Below are 22,423 nucleotides of genomic sequence, written 5' to 3'. Positions count from 1 at the left end.
GCTAGATGGGTGACTTTGCACCAATCATCAGGGGACCGTGAGTTCTAATCCCGCCTTAGGCATGAAAGCCGACTGGGTGATTTTGGCCCAATCACCTGGTGACAGTGAGTTCTAGTCCTGCCTTCGACACCAAAGTTGGCTGGGTGACTGGGCCAATCACCAGGAGACCAGATCTAGGCCTCACCTTAGGCATGAATGCCAACAGGGTGACTTTGGGCCAGACAGCGAGTTCTAATCCCGCTTTAGGCATGAAAGCCAACTGGATGACTTTGGGCCAATCACAAGGAGGTGGAGAGTTCTAGTCCTGCCTTAGCCGTGAAAGCCAGCTGGATGACTTAGGCCCAGTCCCTCTCTCTCTCTCAGCCTAGCCCACCTCACAGGGTTGTTGTGGGGAAAATAAGAGAAGGAAAGTGTGTTGAATGTGTTTGCTGGCTTGAGTTATTTTTAAAAATAGTAAAGGCCAGGTTCAAATTAATTAATTAATTAATTGAGCTGGGAGAAAGCAGAACCCCGATAGTCTTTGTGGGGCATCTGCTTGGGGCTGGGAATTGAGATGCCATGAGTGAGCCTCACGGGAGGATTCAAGAGGGGAGGGTCTCTTAAGACAAGGCGAGGAAGGGCCCACACGGCCTTTGCTTCCAAGAACACCCAGCCCCGGGACAAGAGAGAGGCAACAAGTAGAATCGCTGCTGCTGTGTGGGTGCAAAAGCCAAGGAACGCAACGTGTGCCAGGGGTTGTGCCAACCCCGGGGTCCAAAATGTCCAGATGTTTCCATCTTGGAACAACCTCCGCAGACATCCCTGCCTTGGGCCTATTCCACAGACCGAGTGTCATGAAATAAATCCTCTGAGGAGCACCAAGTCTTGCCGAGAAGTCATCACCTTTGCTTCCCATCTTGCACGCCTACCAGCAAGCCTTTAGCCAAAGAATGCTAGCTTGCACACTTAATTGCCCGCTGCTTGGTGGCGCAATCTCCTTGCAGCTGAAGGACCAGCCCTGCCATTGCCCTGTTTGGCCACCAGGGGGCGGTCCTTCCCGAGCAACAGCAGGACAGGTGTGCTTGAAACCTCTGCCAGGTAGCAAATCTGGGAATTTGCTCCTGGATCTTTTTGGGCATTTGCTACAGGATTTTGGGCCTCAAGGTCAGCCTCTAGGGAAGACTTAGGCCAGAGGTGTCCAGCCTTCTTCACTTTAAGACTTCTGGACTTCAATTCCCAGAATTCGCCAGGCAACATGAATTTTAACTCATGGCTGGCTGGGGAATTCTGGGAGCTGAAGTCCACGAGTGTTAAAGGGGCCAAGGTTGGAGCCCTGGTTTAGCCCTTTGCCCAGCTGGAAATCTGCCCTCACCCTGTTTGGGTCAAGGGCCTGGCCTGACCGGAGCTGCTCACTGAAGGTGGCTAATAGCCAGGCTTTTGTGCAGTTGTGTTGGGCCGCACTGTGGAGAAAAGCCAGCCTGGAATTGAGGAGAAATTTCCTGACCGTTAAAACAGTCGATCAATGGGATGGCTTTCCTTCAGAATCACTGGAGGTTTTTAAGGAGAGATTGGACAGCCATTTGTCTGGAATGGTTCAGGGTCTCCTGCTTGAGCAGAGGGTTGGACTAGAGGACCTCCAGGGTCCCTTCCAACTCTGTTTATATCCTAACGTACCCTCCTTCTTCCTCCTCCTCTCCCCCACCCCCCCTTTGCAGTGACATCACTGAAGAGGACCTGGAAGAGGCGGGGGTGATGGATGCCAGTCACAAGCAGCTCCTCCTGGAGAAGCTGAAGAAATAGCCAGGACTTCTGGGGGCGACGTTGGCCCACGTGAAAGATGTGCCTTCTCCTTCAGATTTCAACCCCTCCCCCCTTTCAGCTGCCAGCCGAGGGTCCGCCTGCCTTCTTTTCCGGCCATCCCCCCCTGGAGGGGAGAATCGAAGCCCACCTGTGGCCTGCAGCCCCCCCTTTCCAGATGGGGGCCGGAACTTCTTTGCTCGTGGAGAACCTAAGGGGTGGGGGGGGTCTGAGCAGCTGGAAGGCGACATGGCCTCGGCCTGTATGTGGGTTGGGGCTGCCCTGGGTTAAGTTATTCTTATTTATTGCCACACAAGAAGGACCCCCATGTTCCCTGCCCCCCTCTTTCTTGCAGAGAACCATGTTCCCCCTCCAGCCTCCGGGTCCCCTGACTCACACCTGGCCTGGGAGGGGGGATTCCCAGGAGAAGACACCCCCCCCAAACTGCTGATGGGGAAACCTGTGGCCTCCAGGCCTGAGATGCCACCAGCCAAACCCCCTCCCCTCAATTCAGAGATCGGAGGCAGCCGGTGTAGATTCCTTAACAATTTCACAGGGTGGGGAGGGAATTTGGACACGGAGCCAGAAGGATGTTCTGGAGTCCGTTTGCCCCCCCTCCCCAAGACAGGACTCACGGAGGGTGAATTGTCACGTCCCACGCGTGGCTTCGTGATGCTAAAGATGGCGGCTTTTCTTCTGTGACCCGCTTACCGTGCGGGGTCTTCCCTTGTCCCATCATTTCACAGTTTCCTGGAAACTTTTACGAAGGTCCAGACAGAAATCCATTTTTAGGAGCATTTTAAGCCTTAAACCAGGGGGTCCGACTTCGGACACTTGAATACTTGTGGACTTCAACTCCCAGAATTCCCCAGTCCGGTTGTCCGCAAGTCCTCAAGCGGCCAAGGTCGGACACCCCTGCCTTAAACCAACATACATCTACTCCTCACCCGAGGGTTTTAACCGTCCCGTGGACGACAATCTCTAAATTAAACTCAGGTAGTCTCCAGGAAAGAAGGCCCTCTCTTGAGTGGCAGTGCCAATTCTGGTAGAATGCTCTTGGACAACCGGAGAGATCAAGCTACTGAAGCCCTGGACCACCTTCTCCGTGAGGTCTTCCTTCCTGTCTGCTAGAAGCTGCCAGTTCTCCAGAGCAGCCCATCGTGAAGAAGTGTGGCTCAGCCACTGGGGGATGGACCATTTGTCTTGTCCCAAGCTGTAGAGCTGAGATCTTGGCAAGGATTGACTCTTGACTAGGTGGACCTAGTTGGGATGTTCAATGCTGGAGGAGGACTAGAGTCCCATCGTGTTTTGCTGGAGATCCACCACCTCATTCCTTCAAGTCCTTTCATCCAGGGCTCTCATCCAGCAGATGCCACATCAGGCCAGCCTTTTTTCATCTTGACTCGGGAGCGATCTGGGAGCCGGGGGCTGCTCTCCTTACCTGTGCGAACCATGGTGCCTGCAGAGCGTGTTTCGATCCGGGCCAAGGCAGCAAAAGGCTGGAACCCAGGCCCTTGTCTTGGTGCCCCTCTCCTTTCTCTCTGGGGGGGTGGAAGGTGTGGATTTCCCCCTTGCTCTGTGCCTTATTTTACACTAGGAAGATGTGGGGGAGGCAGAGAGACAGGGGCTCCCCCCCACCCCGTTACAAGAAATTTCAAGTTAAATCTAACCCAATGGGGGCTTTGTTGAGGGGTTTCAACACAGCTCAGATCCCAGTTAGTGACTTACAGTCTCTTCCTGCATCTCCTAAACCTTGTTGAAAAATGTTGGAATTGTCCTTGTGGCAGTTTGATTGGCTCAACAGGGGTTTCTCAACCTTGGTGGCTTGAAGATGGGGGGACTTCAATTCCCAGAATTCCCCAATCAGCACAGCTTCCTCCTTCCCTCATTTACTCACTCAATCTTTTTCCTTCCCTTTCGTTCCTCTTCTTCGTTCCCTTCTTTCTTCCTTTCTCCTTCCATCTCTTTCTTGTCTCTTTCCCGTTTCGTTCCTCCCTTTTCCGTCCTTCTTTCCCTCCCTCTTTCTTTTCTTCCTTCCTTCCCCTTTCCTCTCCCCTCTTTCCCTGTCACTCACTCCCTCACTTCTTCCTTCCTTCTTTCCCTCACTCCCTCTTTCTTCTTTTCTTCCGTCCTTCCTTTCCTCCTTCCCATTTCCCTGTCCCTCCTTCACTTCTTCCTTCCTTCTCTCCTTCTCTCCTTTCCTTCATTCCCTCTTTCTTCTCTTCTTCCTTCCTTTTCTCCCTCCCTTCCTCCTTCCTGTCCATAGCTGGCTGGGGAATTCTGGGAATTGAAGTCCACCCGTCTTCAAAGTTGAGGAGCACTGGGCATAACCATGGTTGGATGACATGGGAAGACACTTGAGGTCCCTTCATGGAGATTCTGCTGGGAACCTCCGTAATTTCCAGCTCGTGGACATGGGATCTGGGGAAGCTGGGCGTTGTAGTCCTCCCCAGGAATGGAGGCTTCCAGGACTGCCCCCACCTCAACAAAGAGCAGTTCTCCGAGACAGAAATGAAGGATATTCCGTGTTTGTCGTTCCTTCATTTGGTTCCTTTGCCACTTGGGGGAGAAGTCAATGATTTTGTGCTGCCTTTCACCTTTTTTTCTCTTCAGTTAATACTAATGTTTGGTGTGAGTTTAACCTTACTTAATTCTACTCTGTTGTGTTGTGTGTGCATGTGTGCTTTTTAAATGTTTAATTTAATTTCTATTTTGAAATTCTTTGTATGCTTAATATCTTAGGGATGGAAGAAACGGCTGCAACATTCTTCCGGTCCTGTTCACATTTCATGCCTTAGATCAGCGGTGGGGAACAACGATGGGCCTTTTATGACTGGTGGACTTCAACTCCCAGAATTCCTGAGCCAGCCTGGAATTCAGGAATTCTGGGAATTGAAGTCCACAGGTCATAAAAGGCCCATTCTTGTTCCTCACTCCTGCCTTAGATTAATAGTCATGATACAATAAAAGGGCTTGTTTGTGTACTGAAGTGTCCTTTTCATCGTTTTCTAGCTAGAAGCAGATAATATCACAGTTTGAGGGATTGTTGAGTACATTTTGTGAGTGTTGTGGAGGCCCTTGCAGAATGGGGGGTGTTTTGTGGGAACCAGAAAAATAGGGTTGCTGACCAATTCAGCTGACCCTTAACCAAGAAAGTAAATTTAACACAAAACAGATCCAGCCGTGCACTCCTCTAAACTAATTTTTCTCCGGTCCAATTTGTTGGGTTTCTGGAACATCAATATTTTAACATGCTGGCTGAGGAATTCTGGGAATTGAAGTCCACATTTCTCAAACTTCCCAATTTGGCAAACACACCTAGATAGGCCTTGTTTTGCCTATCTTCCAAGTAAAAACTGGAGGGAAACAGCAGCTGAATAAGCCAGCCCCTTGATTACAAAACCTGGTTGTGTGAAGCTGTTTCCCACACCATCCTGAGCCAAGCCCCATCTGCCAAGGATGCCCTGAAACATGGCCAGTCCCTTGCCATCCCAAGGGCTCTTCTTGGAGGGCACAGGCAGGGACCCCTGCATTCACCAAAGGGCAGTTTTTGACCCCTTCTTGAGATGGGAGAGTAGCTAAACATCAGGAAAAAATCTGGACTAAAAAATTGTGGGGAAAGGCCATTCTGAAGCACTGTTGCATCAACATGCTAGCTGTCCATCATTCTTCGGCATATTTATTTTGATTTTCAAAGAAAGCTTTCGAGTTAGTTTGGTCTAGCAAGATATCTGGCTAGAAAGTAGGAGGTTATGAGTTCAAGCCCCACCTTAGACATGAAAGTTGACTGGGTGAGCCAGTCCCTTTCTCTCTCAGCGCCATCCACCTCGCAGGGTTGTTTTTTACGGGGAAAAGGAGAAACGGAGGAAGGTGCATTGGACATGATCACCACCCGCCTTGAATTATTTGCAATAAATAAATAAAGGCAGGATACAAATAAATAAGGAGGTCGAAAGGAAGTCTCCGTTGCGTTCTTCAATAAATTAAGTTTATTTGGATTAGCAGATTTTTGCAAATCAATAAATTACAGAGCAGGGAAGAAACAAATGCAGGCAAAGCCACACGGAACAGCTGACCAGGGATGGTGGGGGGCTCAGCTCTGTGATGGAGGATGGTGGGGGAGCAGAGATCCAGTTTTGAAGGGGGGGGCGGGATACCTGACCTGGCTAGGAAGCCATACGTGACTTTCTTGTGGCCACCAACTTGCCTAATTAGCCTTTCCTATTCAGTGACCTCTCTGGGAGTGTTAGACAATAATTCCACCAAAGTTTGGAAAATACGGGGCAGTAAAACCCAACCCTTCTTGTGGCCATCATCTCCCTGGAAATCCTATCTACTGTCATGGTTGGACTTCACCCCATCTTCAATTACTTCTTCTGAGCTCCAAACCCTGGATCTCAAAGACCTCTCTATTCTAAACCAGGAGAGACCCCAATCTTCACCTTTTGAAGAAGTCTCGGTTGCTTCTGCATAGGATGAGGCTACTGGAGATGTTACTACTGGGAGGATGTTACTACACAGACAAGGAAGATCCCAGCCTGGTTCTTCAGCGGTCTTATCAAGTTGGTTGGCACCAGTTTTGATTCAGGCTTCTATCTATCCTAATTTGTGCCAAGATGAAGAACCACCCGAAGGTGAGAGCTTTCACAGCTTCCATCAATCCAACCTTGGCCCCGTGAAGACCTGTGGACTTCAACTCCCAGAATTCCCTAGCCAACCATGGAGAATTCTGGGAGTTGAAGTCCACAGGTCTTCAAGGGGCCAAGGTTGGGCACCCCTGCTTCAATCCCTCCATTTCACAAAGTCTGCTTGGATTTTTGTGGCGTAAACTCAGTTCCCTCAATAAAGAGGCACACACAGGACACACGGAACTTCACACTGAAATGAAGAAACTGGCCGGATGCCCAGAATGTCCAAAGAAGAAGGAAGAAAAAACAGGAGGAACGTGGAAATGGCTGGTTGAGAGGAAGAAAGTAGATGGGGCCAGCCTTTTTTGGAAGAAGTTTATCCATTGCTTCTTTTTGTTCCTCTCTCCCTCCTCCTACAAATTCAGAATGTCTCCATGTCATGAAATCCCTTCCTCATCACAGAAATACAAGATGGCTTCTCCAGGCCTTCGAGAAGTAGGGAATTCTGGGAGTTGAAGTCCACTCATCTTAAAGATGCCAAGATTGAGGAAATCTGCTTTAGAGAAACTTCCCTGGGTACAATGGATGCCCTCTCCTACTGCAAAGGACTGGGGGGGGGAGCTAGGAGCTATACAGCTGTTCTGCCATCCCTGCCTTTTTTGAAGGGAGGTTGTGCCCCCTCCTCGGTTGCAGGAACTCTAGTTTAATGAAAAGGAGGACTAGAGGTGACGTGATAGTAGTGGTCCAGTATTTGAGGGGCTGCCCCAAATAAGAGGAGGGGGTCCACCTATTCTCCAAAGCACCAGAAGCCAGGACAAGAAACAACGGCTGGAAATTGAGAGAAGCAACCTGGAATTAAGGAGAAACTTCCTACCAGTGAGAACAATTAACCAATGCAACTGCTTGCCACCAGAAATTGTGGGTGTTTCATCACAAGAGGTTTTTAAGAAGAGCCACTTGTCTGAAATGGTATAAGGTCTCCTGCTTGAGTAGGGGGCTGGACTAGAAGACCTCCAAGGTCCCTTCCGGCTCTATTCTGATTAATGTATTCATTCTCCAAGATGGGGCCACCAGCAATCAGAAGAGCTGCAGAATCTCCAATACAATACAGGGAGTCCTCGACTTATGACCAAAACCGGAACCAGTTTTTCCAATGCTATGCCTTTCCGATTTTACGACCTTTTTTCCACCAGGTTGTTAAACAAAACACTGCTGGTTAAGTGAATCAAAGACTTATTAATCACTACAGTTCAGGGGTGACATCCAGCAGGTTCTGACAGGTTCTGGAGAACCGGTAGCGGAAATTTTGAGCAGTTCGGGGAACCGGCAAATGCTACCTCTGGCTGACCCCAGGAGTGGGGAGGGAATGGAGATTTTGCAGTATCCTTCCCCTGCCACACCCACCAAGCCACGCCCACCAAGCCACGCCCAGAGAACCGGTAGTAACAAAATTTGGATTTCACCACTGGTGCAAAATTTACCCAATGTGCGGTCCTTGGTGCTCTCTGAGCTGGGTTGCTTCCAGTTATACAGTTGTTACGTTAATCAGACTGTTGTTACGCGAATCCGGCTTCCACCACTGACTTTGCTTGTCAGAAGCCGGCTGGGATGGTCATATATGGAGATCACGTATCCCCAGGGATACTGCAACCGTCGTAAGTACAGGCCGGTTGCCAAAGGTCCAAATTTTGATCACATGACTATGGACCGCAATGGTCGTAAGGCTGAAAAATGATCGTAAGTCATTTTTTTCAGTGGTATTGTGACTTCAGTCACTAAAAGAATGGTTGTAAGTCAAGTACTCCCTGGGTTGACCCATTTTCTGGCTCCACAGAGTCAACGTGTGCCTACTCTAACCCAACAACTGGATTTGTACAACAAGCTACTCCATGTAGTAACCAACCAAGGTTAATCCTACGCAAGCTTAATGTAAGAATGCAGGCACCAGGTTGTGAATGGCCTGAGTAAGCATTGGTGTGCAAACCCACCAAAGAACCAAGTGTGCAAAGCAGGGGTGACATCCAGCAGGTTCTGACAGGTTCTGGAGAACCGGTAGCAGAAATTTTGAGCAGTTCGGAGAACCGGCAAATACCGCCTCTGGCTGGCCCCAGAGTGGGGTGGGAATGGAGATTTTGCAATATCCTTCCCCTGGAGTGGGGAGGGAATGGGGATTTTGTAGCATCCTTCCCCTGCCACGCCCACCAAGCCACGCCCACAGAACTGGTAGTAAAAAAAAACTGGATTTCACCACAGGTGCAAAGTTTACACAATGTGCAGTCCTTGGTGCTCTCTGAGCTGGGTTGCTTTCTGGCAGATGTTTCATGACCCAATTAGGGAATATATCATCAATGCTAGCAGAAGACAACCAAGCTCAGAGAGTTAACACTGATGAGGTTCGCTAGTTGGGTCATGAAACGTCTGCAAGCAAACAAGCCAGCTCAAAGAGCACCAAGAACCCCGTAGTCCTCCTCCTCCTCCTCCTCCTCCTCCTCCTCCTTTACACAAACCCCATTTGCTTCTAGCACTGCTGATGTTACCTAGTTGGGTCATGAAACATCTGTAAGAAAGCAACCCAGCTCAAAGAGCACCAAAGACCTGATAGTTCAAACCTGAGCTACAGATATTCTCTTCTCCTGGTTTAGACAATGTTTCCGGCACCCACACGCACAAAACTGCATGCACACAGAGACGCAAGGCCTCCCAAGATTAACACTGCCAAGGGCAGAGGGGACATTTAACCAACTCACTTATATCTGCTCTCTTTGTCTCTCAGTAGTAGTGGTCAGTAGTGGCTTCAGCCTTATTCTGTGGGCAAGCCAGAATCAAATTTGTGGGCTGCCGGTGACATGGACCAAATGTGATGTTTGTCTGCCAAGGCAGCAGCTTGGAGAGGGGAGAAGGCCCTCTCGCCATCTCACTCAGCAGAAGACGGAAGCTTCTGAGAAGATTCCCTCTCCTCAGCTGCTGTAGGAGTCCAAGGCTTTGACCCCTGGGCCCTTCACGTTCTTGGCAGGAGGTGGCAAGAATACTCCTGCCCCCTTGGAACCCCCCTTCTTCAAGGCAGTCCCAAAGCCCTCCAACCTTGGGTGGGCCAAGGCAGAGATGGGCCTGTTTCAGCAACACTTTGCCTGGAAGGCCAGAACTCCTCCAAAACCAGAGGGGGCTTTGAAGAGCCCTCCCCACCCCCTCTACACCCAGGTGCTAAAGCAAGAGCAAGACAATCAAAGGGCAGAAGGTATCTAAGGGTACCTGCTGAGGTTGTCCTCCTTAGAGATGTGACTATGGTGTCTGCATCTCCCACTGTGGCACCAGGTTGGCAGCAATGGGCAGTAGAGCCCGTTCTTTGGAGAGGATAGATGTCCATCCAGGACCACAGCAGTAGCATCTTTGCAGATTTGTGGTCGTCCAGGTCACCTCTCTGCCATTTCTAGAGTTTTTGCATGAGGGTATTGTTGCTGCTGAAGGGCCAGAGAATGCTGTCCATACTAAAGGCTTCTGCTACCTTGGTCTTCAAAAGGAGGTGGAAGGACACTGTTGGCCAGGTTCTCTTCAAGGGCTGTGTTCTGGGCTTCCAGAACAACAGATTAGTTCCTTCTGGGAGCTGGAATTATTCTTGGCCAAATTATGAAGTCAAAAGAGGCTCTGACCAGTGGAGAAGAGTGGTATGTTCTTCCTCAAAGAGATGACCCAATACCAAGTAGCTGAATTTGCACATTGTTAGTTAAATGTCTCTTGGGTTTGGTGAATTGTGCCTTGCTGAATCTGGTTAGAACCTTGTAGATGAATCCTCTGGATCTCCTGTCATGGACCTATTTTTTTTCTCTAGGTTCTGCATTCTGCACACGTCCTTCAGGTCAACCTGTAGGGATTGTAGGAGTTGAAGGCCAATGCAACTGAATCTTCAAAACCCATCAGCAGTGGAAAGAACAAACCTGTTGAGGTTCTCCAACAGCTTCCTTTCCTTATCAAGGTTCCAAGTTGGAGTGAGGCACAGTTTTATGGACACAAGTCTGGGGAAGCAGGACTTACGGTGGACGCTCAGTGAACCATTGTCCTCATGGAACTTGGTTTCCTTCCTGAACTCCAGCAAAGGTTTCAGCTCCAGGCAGCCATAAATCAGCCATTTCCAGAAGAAGCTCCCCACATCCCTGGTCCTGCTTCACTGCTTCATCTTCACTGCTGTTCTAAAGGCAGGATTTGGGGGTGGGCGATACCCCAAGGCCCCTCTCTGAAGCAAAGCAGCCCAGCTGGATTACCACACTGTGGTCATTCCCAGTCCAATCTGTGAATGGGACAGAAATCTATTGATATTGAGGAAGAAAATGATTCAACAAGACCCCTGTGCAGATAGCAAGACACCCCACCCCCCAAATGTTCAGATCTCAGCCATGTTTGCAATATGGATTGCCAACCTCAAGAACTTCTTCCCTATTGATGGTGAGATTCATGACAATGATGTTATCCATTCAGTTGTTTCCAACTCTCGGTGATTCCATGAACCAGGTCTCTCCACTTCTTCCAATCCTGGACAACTTCTTTGAGTTGTTCTGTGCTCTGGCTGGTGCCCACTTTGATGGCGGTGAGGACCTTAAGATGGATCAACCCCAAGTCAAAGCAAAGGTGTAGCAAGAAGGAATGACATGTTACCCTCATCTAGAGGTCCCTTCTCTTCTTCTCCAAGCAGCTTCAGAGCTCTGTCCCCTCTTGACCCATTGTGCAAGAGGGACAAATCATCTTCTCCACTGATTAAAAAATAGCCAAGTTCTATCCATGAAGCCCTTGCTTCAAGAAGAACCTGGGCAGCCATTTGTCTGACATAGGGTAGGGTATCCTGCTCAGGCAGGAGGTTGGACTAGAAGGTCCCTTTCAACTCCGGAGTTCTGTATTCTGTATCACCACCCGGCTCTTTGGAAGCTTCTGAGCTGGGCATGGCGAGACCAGGAAGGTGGTGGGAATATAAATAAAGGACAATAATAGCCTTGCCTTGCGCTCTTTTCCCATCTCTGTGGGAGATTCAAGATGAGGAAACAGGACCTTCACCCCATTGCTAGAAAGAAGCCCAGAGTCCATTGGGAGGAAAAGAAAGAGGAGGGGGATGAGGAGGCACAGTCTTGCCTCCTTCTTGGGGGAGATGTAGAGCCTCTCCTACTTGCAGAGGTGAGTTCATCCACTCAGCCAGCCTCCAGAAGCCCACGGGAAGCCTGTGGGAATTCAGCAGTTGTCTCTTGTCAAAGTTCTTATCCGACCAGCTGTCAGCCTACCTGAAGACTTCCGTCAAGTTTTGCGAAGTGCACGGGTGCCACCAAGCTCAGCTGTAGATAGACAGGCACTTCAACCAAGCTGATGTGCTGGACTTCACCTTCTCTCAACCACAGCCTAGTGAACATTCGGGCAGGGGATGAGAGGAGGTGTAGTCCAGCCAATTCGGTGGACCACAGGTTATTCTTCCTCCTGCACCAATGGAAACATCCTGAGCAGCTTCCTGGAGGAACGGAGAAGCTTGGCTGGTCCACCAAAACTCCGAGGTTGACTTTCATGAAAAAGATGGGACAGTTCAACCACCCAAGATGCCCATTGAAGCCCTGGATCTCCTTCTTGGAGACTGGGTGGTCCATTCTTGGTTCCACCCCCAGGGCAGGAGATGACAAGAAAACAGGTCTCAACAAAAACGGAGGGTGTGCTGGTCATCATTGTCCAGGACTGTTTGAAGCCATTTCAGAGCTGGCTTGGCCAGGATGTCCAGAGGTGCTGCTGCTCATGAAGTTCAAGCTGAGATTCCCGAGTTGACTCTGCAGCCTTGGGGGCAAGCAGGGCAGGACCTCCGGCAGTGATGGGAGGGAGGGGACAGTTGTGGGTCAGCAGTATGTGGTTGTGCTTCTGTTAGAAGAGGTTGGCCTTGAGTGGAGTTGGCTTCCTGTGGAAGGAGGACAGCACGCCGGAGAAAGGTCCGGGCATGGCGGCTTCCGAGGGCTGCCAGGCCTTCAGCAGCTCGGCTGTGTTGGTGCCTCCATTGCTGGTGCTCACGCCCGCCCACAGGGGAGACTTGAGGGTGGGGGTGACGTGCCCAGCGCCCAGGCCTGGCTGCCCCGTGCCAGGACTGGGGCTCAGGCTGTCGGCAGGACTGTTCAGGCCCCCGGCGGTGGGCAGGGAGGCTGTGCTGTCTGGTGTTGGGCTGCAGTTGGACTCCTTGGACTCGTCATCTTCCGAGGAGGATCGGGGGTCCGGCTTCTTGCCTGCCGCCGAGCTGCTGCTGTTGTTGTTGCCACCGTTCTGCCCTTTGGCGTTGGAGGCCCGTTCTTGCTTCCGAAACTTGGCCCTGCGGTTCTGGAACCAGACCTAAACCGAGAGAGGACAGATTTACTCCCCCACATACAACCAGGATGTGGGGTCCTTGGTGCTCTTTGAGCTTGGATGTTCCCTTTCATGACCCAACTAAGTAACATCATCAGTGCTAGAAGGTTGTGAGGTTTGCCTTCTGTTTATACGTGTGGTTATCCTGCCAGTGTTGTTTTTTTCCTGGTGGTTCCCGATTGTTTTCTGCTTTGTTGTTCGTCTGGTATTAAGCCCTGCTTATCTGGGTGTTGGATGCTGGAGAGGAAGTATTCTGGACCAGGAAATGCCAAGAAGAAGACTACATTCCCACCTACACTGTGCAGGCAAGCTACTGAATATAAATGGAGAACAACCTCGCTCTCTTTTAGCAGTGATGGTGTTACCTAGTTGGGTCATGAAATGTCTGCAACAACCCAGCTCATAGAGCACCAAGGACCCCATAGTTGTTGTTATTCTCCTTCTCCTTCTCCTTCTCCTTCTCCTTCTCCTTCTCCTTCTCCTCCTCCTCTACATAAACCCCACTCCCTCCTAGCACTGAAGATGTTATTTAGTTGGGTAATAAAATATCTGTAAGAAAACAACCAAGCAAAGAGAATACCAAGGATCCCCCCCCAGTAGTCCTCCTCCTCCTCCTCCTCCTCCTCCTCCTCCTCCTCCTCCTCCTCCTCCTCCTCCTCCTCCTCCTCTCCACAAATCCTTCACAGCACAAATCAATTGGGTCACAATACAACTGCAAGAAAGCCACCAAGCTCAAAGAGCATCCAAGGACCCCCACAGTTTCAACCCTGAATGGCCAACGTTCTCTTCTACCACAGAGCCAGGATGGCCGCAGCCCTGAAAGTAGCCCCCTTGTCCCCCCCTTAGCTGGTCTCCATTCTCTGCTTCCCCCCTCTGGCTTTCAAAAGGTGTGTATTTGCAACACAAATGGCAATATTTGAAATGTAAATGGATCCCTACAAATGCCATGAATTTTTAAAATACTGTTTTTCGTTTATATATGTTAAAATAATATATAAAATTGCATAGACATATAAAAATAAAAAACCTGCAAAAGAAGAGTCTGAATTTCTGGAGAATTTTCCGTTTTCTTTAGGTGGGCTTTTAAAGTGCATTTTATTTCTGCAGAATTTATTTTATTGGGAGAGAGGATTCTATCTTTCTATCACTGGCTTTTTCCTGATTAGATGACATTGTCATGAAGTTTTCTTTTTAGCTATAAAGAAAGCCAAACGGCTTGAAGAGACTAGACTCACACGGAAGACAAAATCCACAAACAATTTCACATCCTATCTGTCTTTCCAGAGAACAACATAATTTGTTGTTTTTCTGAGGAGGGGGGGAATAGAAAGCCTTTTTCTCGGTAATTAAGCAACGTAAGTAGGTTAAGAAATTCTTCTTATTTTTATTATTGGCCCAGTTATAGCATTTTGATTTTAATATATTTTTACCTAAATACCACATGATTAGTTTGAAATTGGCAACCTTTCTAAATTTGGAATGGGAGAATTCATATCACCCTAAATCGTTCGATTCCCTGCTATCGTTTTAAAAATTGTTTTTTCATCCCAAATTTAGTAATCAGCCTTATTTAAACCGTTTTTATCCCAAGGAAATTCTTTCTATCTGATCAATAGAATGTCCTAATTATTCCCTTCATCAAATTTGCTGATTTATCCCATTTACGTGCCCCGCCCATCTTAAGTACGGGATGCTGGGCAGCGAATGATTAAAAACAGAATTAAAAACAGCACCCAAAATTGTTATTTGCAATTTCTTCATACGGCAGAGGAGGAGGGAGAGAGGGGAGAAAATCGCATTTGGAGATCGATCCTTTAACAGTCAACCTTAAGAATTCCTATTAAAACAGAAACGGATCTGGGGGAGGGGGACCCAAACTGGAAGAGCCCACAAATGGCTATTCCCCGCATCCCCGTCTCTCCCCCCAAAAAGGACATTTAATTAATTATGTTTATTTATGTGTTGTTTGTTTGTGGATTCCATCTTGTTTTTGTTTTACATAGATGGAATGATAAATATTTTTTAACAAAAATAATTTTTTACAAGTAACAATTGACAAATAATGTTTTTGCAGTCTATACAATTGCTTCCCTCCCTCCCCCTTCAGCGTCTCCCCAATCCTACACTCCAGGGCTGCTGGAGAGAATATGAAATTAAAAACCGTCTCTGGGTTTTGTCCTGAGATCCTGGAATCCAGAAGGAAAACTGTTCAAAGCCCCTCAGTGCCCCTTCCTCACTTTGCGGCTACTTGTCCCCCAGGTCTTTAAAGCTTCCTCGCTCCCGTTTTTTTAGGAGCTTTATGGACAGCAGCCTTTCGCCTGGAGCTAAGCTTTACTGACCTCTGTTTTATCTATTATGGCTGATTTATTGTTGCTGTTATTTTATTTATTTTATTGGAGCGTCTAGCGTTTTACTCTGTTGCGATCCTCCAAGGCTTATGAATTGTTTCTTTTTAAAGTAATTGGTCTTTTTTTAAAAAAGAAAGAATATAAGTGAGGAAAGTAACAAGCTTTTCAAAAGAGTAAATTAGTAAAATGCAATTAGTGAAATGCAAATTAGCAAAATGCAATTAGTAAATTATGTAAGTAAACACAGGATTTCAAATTACTTGCAGAGTGATGAAATAGGTTACTAATTCATAAAAGGAAAAATCGAATTGCTATTAAACTAAGGATAACCGATTAACACAGTATAAATCACTAACTAGAATTATAGGATTAAATCGGCACTGGAAACCCAATTGAAATAAAGGAATTAAGCATTTAAAAAAGCCGGATTTCAACTGAATGGACTCTAAAAAAATGGAATGGATTGACGAGGCTCCCTAGTTGGGTTATGAAACTTCTACAGGAAAACTCAGGAATGCTTTTTCAAAAGGCAACGGGGCTGCTGTTGTTTTTCGTTGAGGAAGAAGAACAAAACGATTCGTTTCCCATCGAAGAAACTTTCTCGTTCCTACAACCTGGATACCTGAGAATCTCCACGGACTTTTCTACAAGAAAAGCCAGCTCAGAGAGCACCGAAGAGCTCACGGAGATTAAATACGTGCCAGGAATTGGGGGGACCCTGTTAAAGAGTCTGAAATCCGTCCGTCCCCCCCCCCCCGTTTTCCATTTGTGGGTCCCGGAGAGACATTCCTCCCACGGAAAGCCGCCGAATTCAGGCCGGAGAATCAGCTACGGGAGGAATCGCCTTCCTCACGGGCTCCGGGGGTTCAGGGCTGCCCCCGGATGAGGAGCTACGGGGGTGGAGGAGGAAAATGAGCCCCTCCCCCGCCGGACAGAGGAAGCCCCAGTCGGCTCCTGGCTCTGGGGCTGGCAGGGCGAGGGTCCCGCAGGCGTTTCAAGGCCTGGGCTGGGGGTGTCAGGCTGCCCCCCACCCTCCCCAGCGACTCACCTGCACTCGGGCCTCGGTGAGGTCGATCTTGAGAGCCAGTTCTTCCCGGGTGTAGATGTCCGGGTAGTGGGTCTCGGCGAAGACCCTCTCCAACTCCTTGAGCTGCGAGCTGGTGAAAGTGGTCCGGATCCTTCGCTGCTTCCTCTTCTCGTTGATGGTGGAAGGGTCGGAGAAGAACTTGTACGGGACTGGAGGGGGGCGGGGAGAGGAGGAAAAGAGGGTGTGGATTAGGACCCCCAGGAGGGGAGGCTGCGCAGGTGGGGGCGCTAGTTTGGGGATGCTGGATCCGCGCAGTATCCCATCCCAGCTCTCTTTAGGTGTGTTTGTTGGGTAGGAATTGTGGGCTCCTTAGGGCTTTCTGTGCTGGCACTGATCATGTTACCTAGTTGGGTCATGAAACGTCTCATGAAAAAAAACCAAGCTCAGAGGGCACCAAAGACCCCCTCCTCTTCCTCCTCCTCCTTCTCACACCCCAAACTCCACTCCCTTCTAGCACTGACCTTAGTTGGGTCATGAAACGCAAGAAAACCACCAATCTCAGAGGGCACCATGGACTTCACAGTTCAACCGTGAGCTACAAATATTCTCCTTTATTGGTGGGAATTGTAGCCCAGCACACTCGTCTGCTGCCCACAGATTGGCCTCAATGAAGGAAATGGATGCCAGGGCCCACCCCCATCCCTGAAAGTGCCCAGCAGAAAACCTAGAGGTTTGTGGGGTCCTTGTGGGGTCTCTGAGCTTGGTGGTTTTCTTGAGGACATTTCATGACCCAACTAGGTAACGGTATCAGTGTCTCGGGATGAAACGTCTGCAAGAAAACCACTAAGCTCAGAGAGCGCCCAGGACCCCCAATTCAACCCTGAGCTATAAATACTCTCCTCCATGGGTACTTAAGAGGTTGCTCCCCGTATTTAAGAGGTTGCTAGGAAAGCCGTTTGCTCGGGACATGAGAGAACGTCCAGGAGCACCAAGGAATTGTGTTTCTTAGCCCCAGCTGTGAAGCAGATGCTCAAATCCGGCCTTGGCAGGATGCGAAGGGATGCTGCGCCCCCCCCCGCCCTCACCCACCCACCCACAAAGCAAAGGAGTTCCTCGAACGAGACCCTGAACGACCGCCTCTGCATCGTCGGAATCGCTTTTTGGGAAGGAGAAAATTCCTCGACAGTCACTATTGCCCCGACTTTCGTTTCCGGGGGGGCGGGGGCGGGGTGGGGGGCTTTCCCGCGGAAAATCGTGGAGACCGACCCGCGCAGAAAGAAAAATCTCAAAGACGGGAAGGGCAATTTTCCAACATTCATCAACGAAATAAAGAAACAATTGCCTTCGGCCAGGAATTTTGAATGTTTCTGCCCAGAAACCTTGCGCGACTCTTCTCCGCAAAACGAAGCAGGGAGCGCAGGACGACCCTGATTTAAAGACCCGTCAGTTGGAACGGGTGAGGGATTTGTGCCACCTCCCGCTTTTCCCGTTCCAGATGCGGTTTTAATTTAATTAACCGTCGTGTGAACGGCCCAGCGGTTCAGTGCGGACTCTGGGTAGCTCAGTTTAGGGAAAAGGTCGCATTCACACAACTGTCCTTCGGGTATAAAAATCTAAATAAATAAATAAATAAATAAATAAATAAATAAATAAATGTTAGCTTGGGAGGTTGTCTTAGTGGGTTGTGAACATTTATTTCACGGCATTAGCCGACATTGCGGCGTCTTTCTCTCTCCCAGTTTAGAATAAGAGGCATCAAAGGGGCGGGTCAGTTCCTGCATCAATTCCGTGTTTCCGTTTGTCGGGAAATTAAGGGGAATCTGTCGGTCCCGAAGCCGGTTATGCGGGGTTCCTGGGACTCGCCCGGCCTCTGCGGGGCCCGGAGTGGCGGCGCCTCCGGCCGGAAAAACAAGGACAATAAGGCACCGCCGTCAATCCGAGGACGCCCCGTTCCCACGCACCGCTTCTGCCTTCAATCCTCGACGTGGCCCATTTGAATAAATCCTGGAGCCGAAGCGAGGGAAGCCGCTCCCGGCCAGAGGCGTATTCTCCCGGGGTCTGCAGAGCGAGCGATCCCGCGCCCCCTCTCGCCCCTTTTCCCTTCCGAGGGACGCAGTTCCCTGCCTCCTTTGTGCGCGACCAAATTGCTCCGAATCCACGCGTGCCCGCGAAGCTGGGAGGTGGGCGCCGGGCGAGGAAGAGTGTTTTTTCCCAGGTGGGTTTGGGCGTTAAAGTGGCTGGGTCGGAGGGAAAGGGAGAGGAGGGGGTTTCTAACGGAATAACCACAAATAAATGTGAAGAAATCACTTTTATGGAGAAATTCCGTCTTCATACTCGAAGGGGATTTTTCTCCTCCCACCTTCCCGGATAAATCAGCTACGCGCAATCCACTGTGGAGCTAAAACATCTTAGCGAACCTTCGGGGCCTCTCGCGCCCGGCTGAAGTTGCGCAAGGTGCGGATCCTTCCTGCTCAGCTGCGCTTTTCCCGGATCGCGGGACCCTTCCAGGCTGTGGCTTCTCCCAGCTGGAGGCGAATGGGCAGGGGTCTCTCCGCTTCTGTTTTGACTTTGACTCGGCCCAAGCGCGGTTTCGAACGACTCTCGAAACCCCGAACGACTTCGCCGGTCAGTCGTGGGTTCTCGAGGTCGGACCCACGACCCATAGGAGGGGGGCATGCTCAGAGTCGGAGGGCCGGGAGGGCGGCACCGATCCGTCCGAAGGGACGCGATCCATTTGGGCCGCGCAGCGCCGGCCTTTTCATGGCTGGACCCAAATGGCGGGTGGCGCTGAATTGGTTTCTGGGCGCCTCATTTCCAGACCACCGGTGTACTACAACTCCCATCATTCCCCTCCTGAGAGGGGGGGGCATTCCTGGCTAAGGAAAACTGGACGGCGCCTTCCAGCGGTCTCTTTGCTGGAAGGGGAGAGCCGCGCCCGGTATCCAAGACCCTGCGCTGGATCAGAACTACCGAGGGGGCTGGTTGGAGGCGGAGAAGGCGCCCTTCCGACGGGGTGTCGAACTACTGAGAACAGTCCACGAAGTCTCAATTCCCGCAAAGTGGTCGCTGCGCGCCGTCCAGACTCGCCTGGCTTTTGCGCATAGTGATGGTGACTCTTACTATTCCCGACCGTCGGAATTAATTCCCTCCGCGGAGGAAAAACCGCTTTCTGGCTGGAAGGAGCAGAACCGCTCGACCAAAAGCGCGGCTCAGAGCTGGACTGAAGCGACTCTTCCGACGGCTGGGCTCTGGGGCTGCCCAGCTTCACACACACACCCAAGCCAACTCTGGACGGGGCGGGAGCTGGGGGGAGACTTTGCTCCCCTTGGTATTGCCAGACTTCATCCCTCCAGGAGAGCCACCATGCCAGGAAAGCTCCTCTGGGGAGACCCCAGCCTCTCTACATTCCTACGGTGAGCGGGACGGTTTGTGGGTGAGCCGGGCATGGGGGGGGCGGGATCCTCCATTCTCCCCCTTTCGGTCCCTAAAGCAGCAAAGTCTCCCCAGAGACGTCGAGGGAGCTCCTCTGCCAAACCAGTAGCTTCCCTTCCATCACCCGGGACCCTTCCCTCCACCCCTGCGACCCTCCAGGGCCCCCGACCCTCGATACCGCAGCGCAGCGGGCAGAAATTGGATGGGGTGCCCGACGGGGAACCCCCGGTTGCAGGACCCGTTCCCGGCCAGATGGGGCGGCCCAGCCTCCACGACCCCGCGCCCATCACCCCCTCCCTTCCCGGGGAATCCCGGCGGCGGCGCCTACCTGCGGCGTAGGGCGAAGGCTGGTGGTCGCGCAGGGCGCCCAGGGCGCAGCTGGCGGAGGCGAGCGGCGGGCAGGCCGGGCTGGCGGCGAAGGAGCTGCGGATGGGGTTGTATTGGAAGGAGCCGGCCTGGCTGCAGGAGCTGAAGTCCGCGTAAGCCGACGCCTCCATGGCCGCCATGCACGAGTCGTACGAGTTCAGGTAGGAGTAATCCATGGCGCCCAGACCCCCGCTCCGGCTCTGCGCGCGCCCGCCCGCCAAGTGGCGGCGCAGCGACGGGGCGGGCGAGATATACTTGGCCGGCTGGGACCGGCGGCGGCAGGAGGCTCGGCGGCCAAGCCCCCCTCCGCCCCGCCCCGCCCCCTCCCTTAACCCTTTCTGGGGTCCCGCGCGCGCTCCTGCCCCGACGGGTTGCCCCTCAACCTGACCCTCTTGCTTTGGAAGGGGGTCGCTGGGAACAGAGACTCAAAGAAGATCAGCAGCGCTTCTCTAGGCGAGGGTCTCTCTTCGGGTCTCCCCAAGAAAAGCTGCCTCTTCTCCAAGTTGCAGAAGAGGGCCTACCTGGTCTGGCTGGTGTGTGGCAGCATCAGAGCCCAGCCTAGGAGTTCCCAGCCTTGGCCACTTGAAGACCTGCGGGCTCTAACGTCCAGGATTCCCCAGCCAGCCACACCTGAAACAGACTTGCAAATCATCCCTGAGGGCAGCAGCCGCGCATCGGCCTGCCTGGCTAGGTTTTGGCCTCAAGAGTCAAATGGGAGGGGGCCGTGGGGCAGCCATCCCCCATCCAGCTAAGAAACGGGGGGTGTCTCAATATTAGGAGGAAGAGTATAAACTTTCTCACCTTCTCAGGTATTGCTGTTGGGTTGGACCCCCGAGTGTGGCCGAGAGTCTTTGGCGGGACCCCCGTTCCAGGGCATTTTCTCAGGATGGCTCTATTGTGCCCCCCTCCTCCATGGCAGGGTTTCTGCAGCTTCATTCTGCCTTACAGCCCCGCCTAATGACCCCAAAATACTGCTTAGGGACAATAAATCAACTTTCAGGACGCAAATCCAAGATATCCCTTCCCCCCTCTCGTCTTTTCTATTTACCAAGGAGGGCAGCAGCAGGTAAGCCCACAGGATGGGTTGGTGCGACATGTCAGGATTGTCCCCACCCCAATCCAGGTTAACCTTAACCCTTGCTTGCAGGGAGTCGCTTGGTCTTTCACAGGCCTGGCTAAGCGTCTTGTGCGAATGTTGCTGTACTTGCGGCTGGCCAGGTGTTGGGAGGGAGGAGCGCATCTCTGGGTCTGTTGGGCTGGCGCTGCCCGGCCTGGCTCCCCTCCTCTGAAGATAGGGCGACTCTTCCTCCCCAATCCCACTGCCTCCCCCTCCCCACGGCCGGACCGAACCCCGGGATTGTCTTGGGGGAAGAAGGGTTATTCACTTGGGGCGAATCCACAAGGAGGGTCGGCGGTTCCCGTTGTTCCTCCTGCCCAGGACGGCCACTGGGCTGAAAGGGTTAAAATTGGGGGGTGGGGAGGCTTAAGGAAAGCAGGGTGTCATTCTTTTCTCTTTTCTTTTTTAACAGAGTTTGGAAACGCCAAGGAAAGGAGAGGAGAGGATAGATATTTCAAAATAAAACAAATGGAAGGAAATGATATCGGAGGAAAACAAAGGGACCTGCTGCTGGATTTCCCTGTCTTGTTCCTGCAGGCAGGCAGGCAGGCAGGCAGGCAGACAGGTGCTCGCTCTCGCTCTCTCACACACACACTCACTCGGGCGCCTTTGGTTCTTCTGTTTAACCCGGACATTTCCAAACAGTTCCTCCCTATTAATTCACGGAAGGAAACGTTAGAGAAAAGTGGAAGTTTTTTTTTTTTTACGACAGACTTATTTTATTGTAACTAGGATTGGGTACCGGATGTAATGTGCAACCCAAGCCGGCCCCGGAGTTGTAGTAGAAGGCTGGAGTCCCCGAGAACCAACTGAAAACACACTTATTAACATATGGAACTCACGGCCACAGGGATGGGAGTTTAGGGAGCCAGAGAAGATTCTTGGGGGCCCCTAAACTCCTAACCTCTCCCCACCTCCGGTTTGGGTGAAATCCGCCCATAAATTAGAACCTCGATTCTCAACTTCAGCAACGTGAACTCCCAGAACACGCCCCCCGTCCCCCCCCCAAGCATGCTTTAAGGTTTGCGGACTTCCAGAATTCCCCCAGCTGCATATTTTAATCTGATGGACTTCCACTCCCAGAATTCCCCAGCTTCCAGAACTCTGGGAGTTGAAGTCCACCCATCTTAAACCAGCCACCATCCTACAAACTAACCTGGCTCTTCTACAATGTAGAAATCACCAAGCAAAGCAAATCTCCACCAGCTGCCTGTTAAGTCCCCGTCCCTAAAGTCGCCAACTTCCATCTTGGTTTCTGTCCAAGAGACACCTGCATTTCAAGCACCTCCTCCCACCAGACTTTTCTCCATCGACCTCCATTGATCGGACATTCCTGGAGGGTCCTTCGGAGTCAGCTGCCTGCCTGGCCGTGGTTGTA

General features: G+C 51.1%; 2 protein-coding genes across 2 annotated transcripts in view; one reads left to right on the top strand and one right to left on the bottom strand.

Annotated features, from left to right (window-relative positions):
• The window catches only part of INPPL1 (inositol polyphosphate phosphatase like 1), a 55,095-nt gene extending 50,335 nt beyond the window's left edge, over window positions 1-4,760 (top strand). Inside the window, exon 28 of the mRNA XM_058185252.1 lies at window positions 1,695-4,760. Within this exon, the coding sequence (XP_058041235.1) occupies window positions 1,695-1,779 (85 nt within the window). The 3' untranslated portion in view covers window positions 1,780-4,760. The remainder of the gene's footprint in view (window positions 1-1,694) is intronic.
• Window positions 4,761-8,891: 4,131 nt separating this feature from the next.
• PHOX2A (paired like homeobox 2A) lies at window positions 8,892-20,107 on the bottom strand. Its single transcript, XM_058185321.1, has 3 exons — window positions 19,891-20,107; window positions 16,152-16,339; window positions 8,892-12,740 (listed from the first exon to the last, which is right to left on the bottom strand). The coding sequence occupies exons 1-3, from the start codon at window positions 20,102-20,104 to the stop codon at window positions 12,285-12,287; spliced, it is 858 nt and encodes a 285-aa protein (XP_058041304.1). The 5' UTR covers window positions 20,105-20,107; the 3' UTR covers window positions 8,892-12,284.
• Window positions 20,108-22,423: the final 2,316 nt, after the last annotated feature.

The sequence above is a fragment of the Ahaetulla prasina genome, chromosome 5 (genome assembly GCF_028640845.1).
Source record: "Ahaetulla prasina isolate Xishuangbanna chromosome 5, ASM2864084v1, whole genome shotgun sequence".
In the NCBI taxonomy this organism is placed as follows: Eukaryota; Metazoa; Chordata; class Lepidosauria; order Squamata; family Colubridae; genus Ahaetulla; species Ahaetulla prasina.
Note: the sequence above shows the minus strand (reverse complement) of the source record. Positions and strands in the feature narration are given on the sequence as shown.

Bases quoted from the DNA above. Each gene is read 5' to 3' on its own strand.
- PHOX2A (XM_058185321.1), bottom strand. From the start codon at position 20,104: ATGGATTACTCCTACCTGAACTCGTACGACTCGTGCATGGCGGCCATG. The intron at 16,340-19,890 runs GTAGGCGCCGCC...GCCCCCCTCCAG, and splicing joins GCCTTCGCCCTACGCCGCAG to TCCCGTACAAGTTCTTCTCC. The intron at 12,741-16,151 runs GTGAGTCGCTGG...CTCTCGGTTTAG, and splicing joins TCACCGAGGCCCGAGTGCAG to GTCTGGTTCCAGAACCGCAG.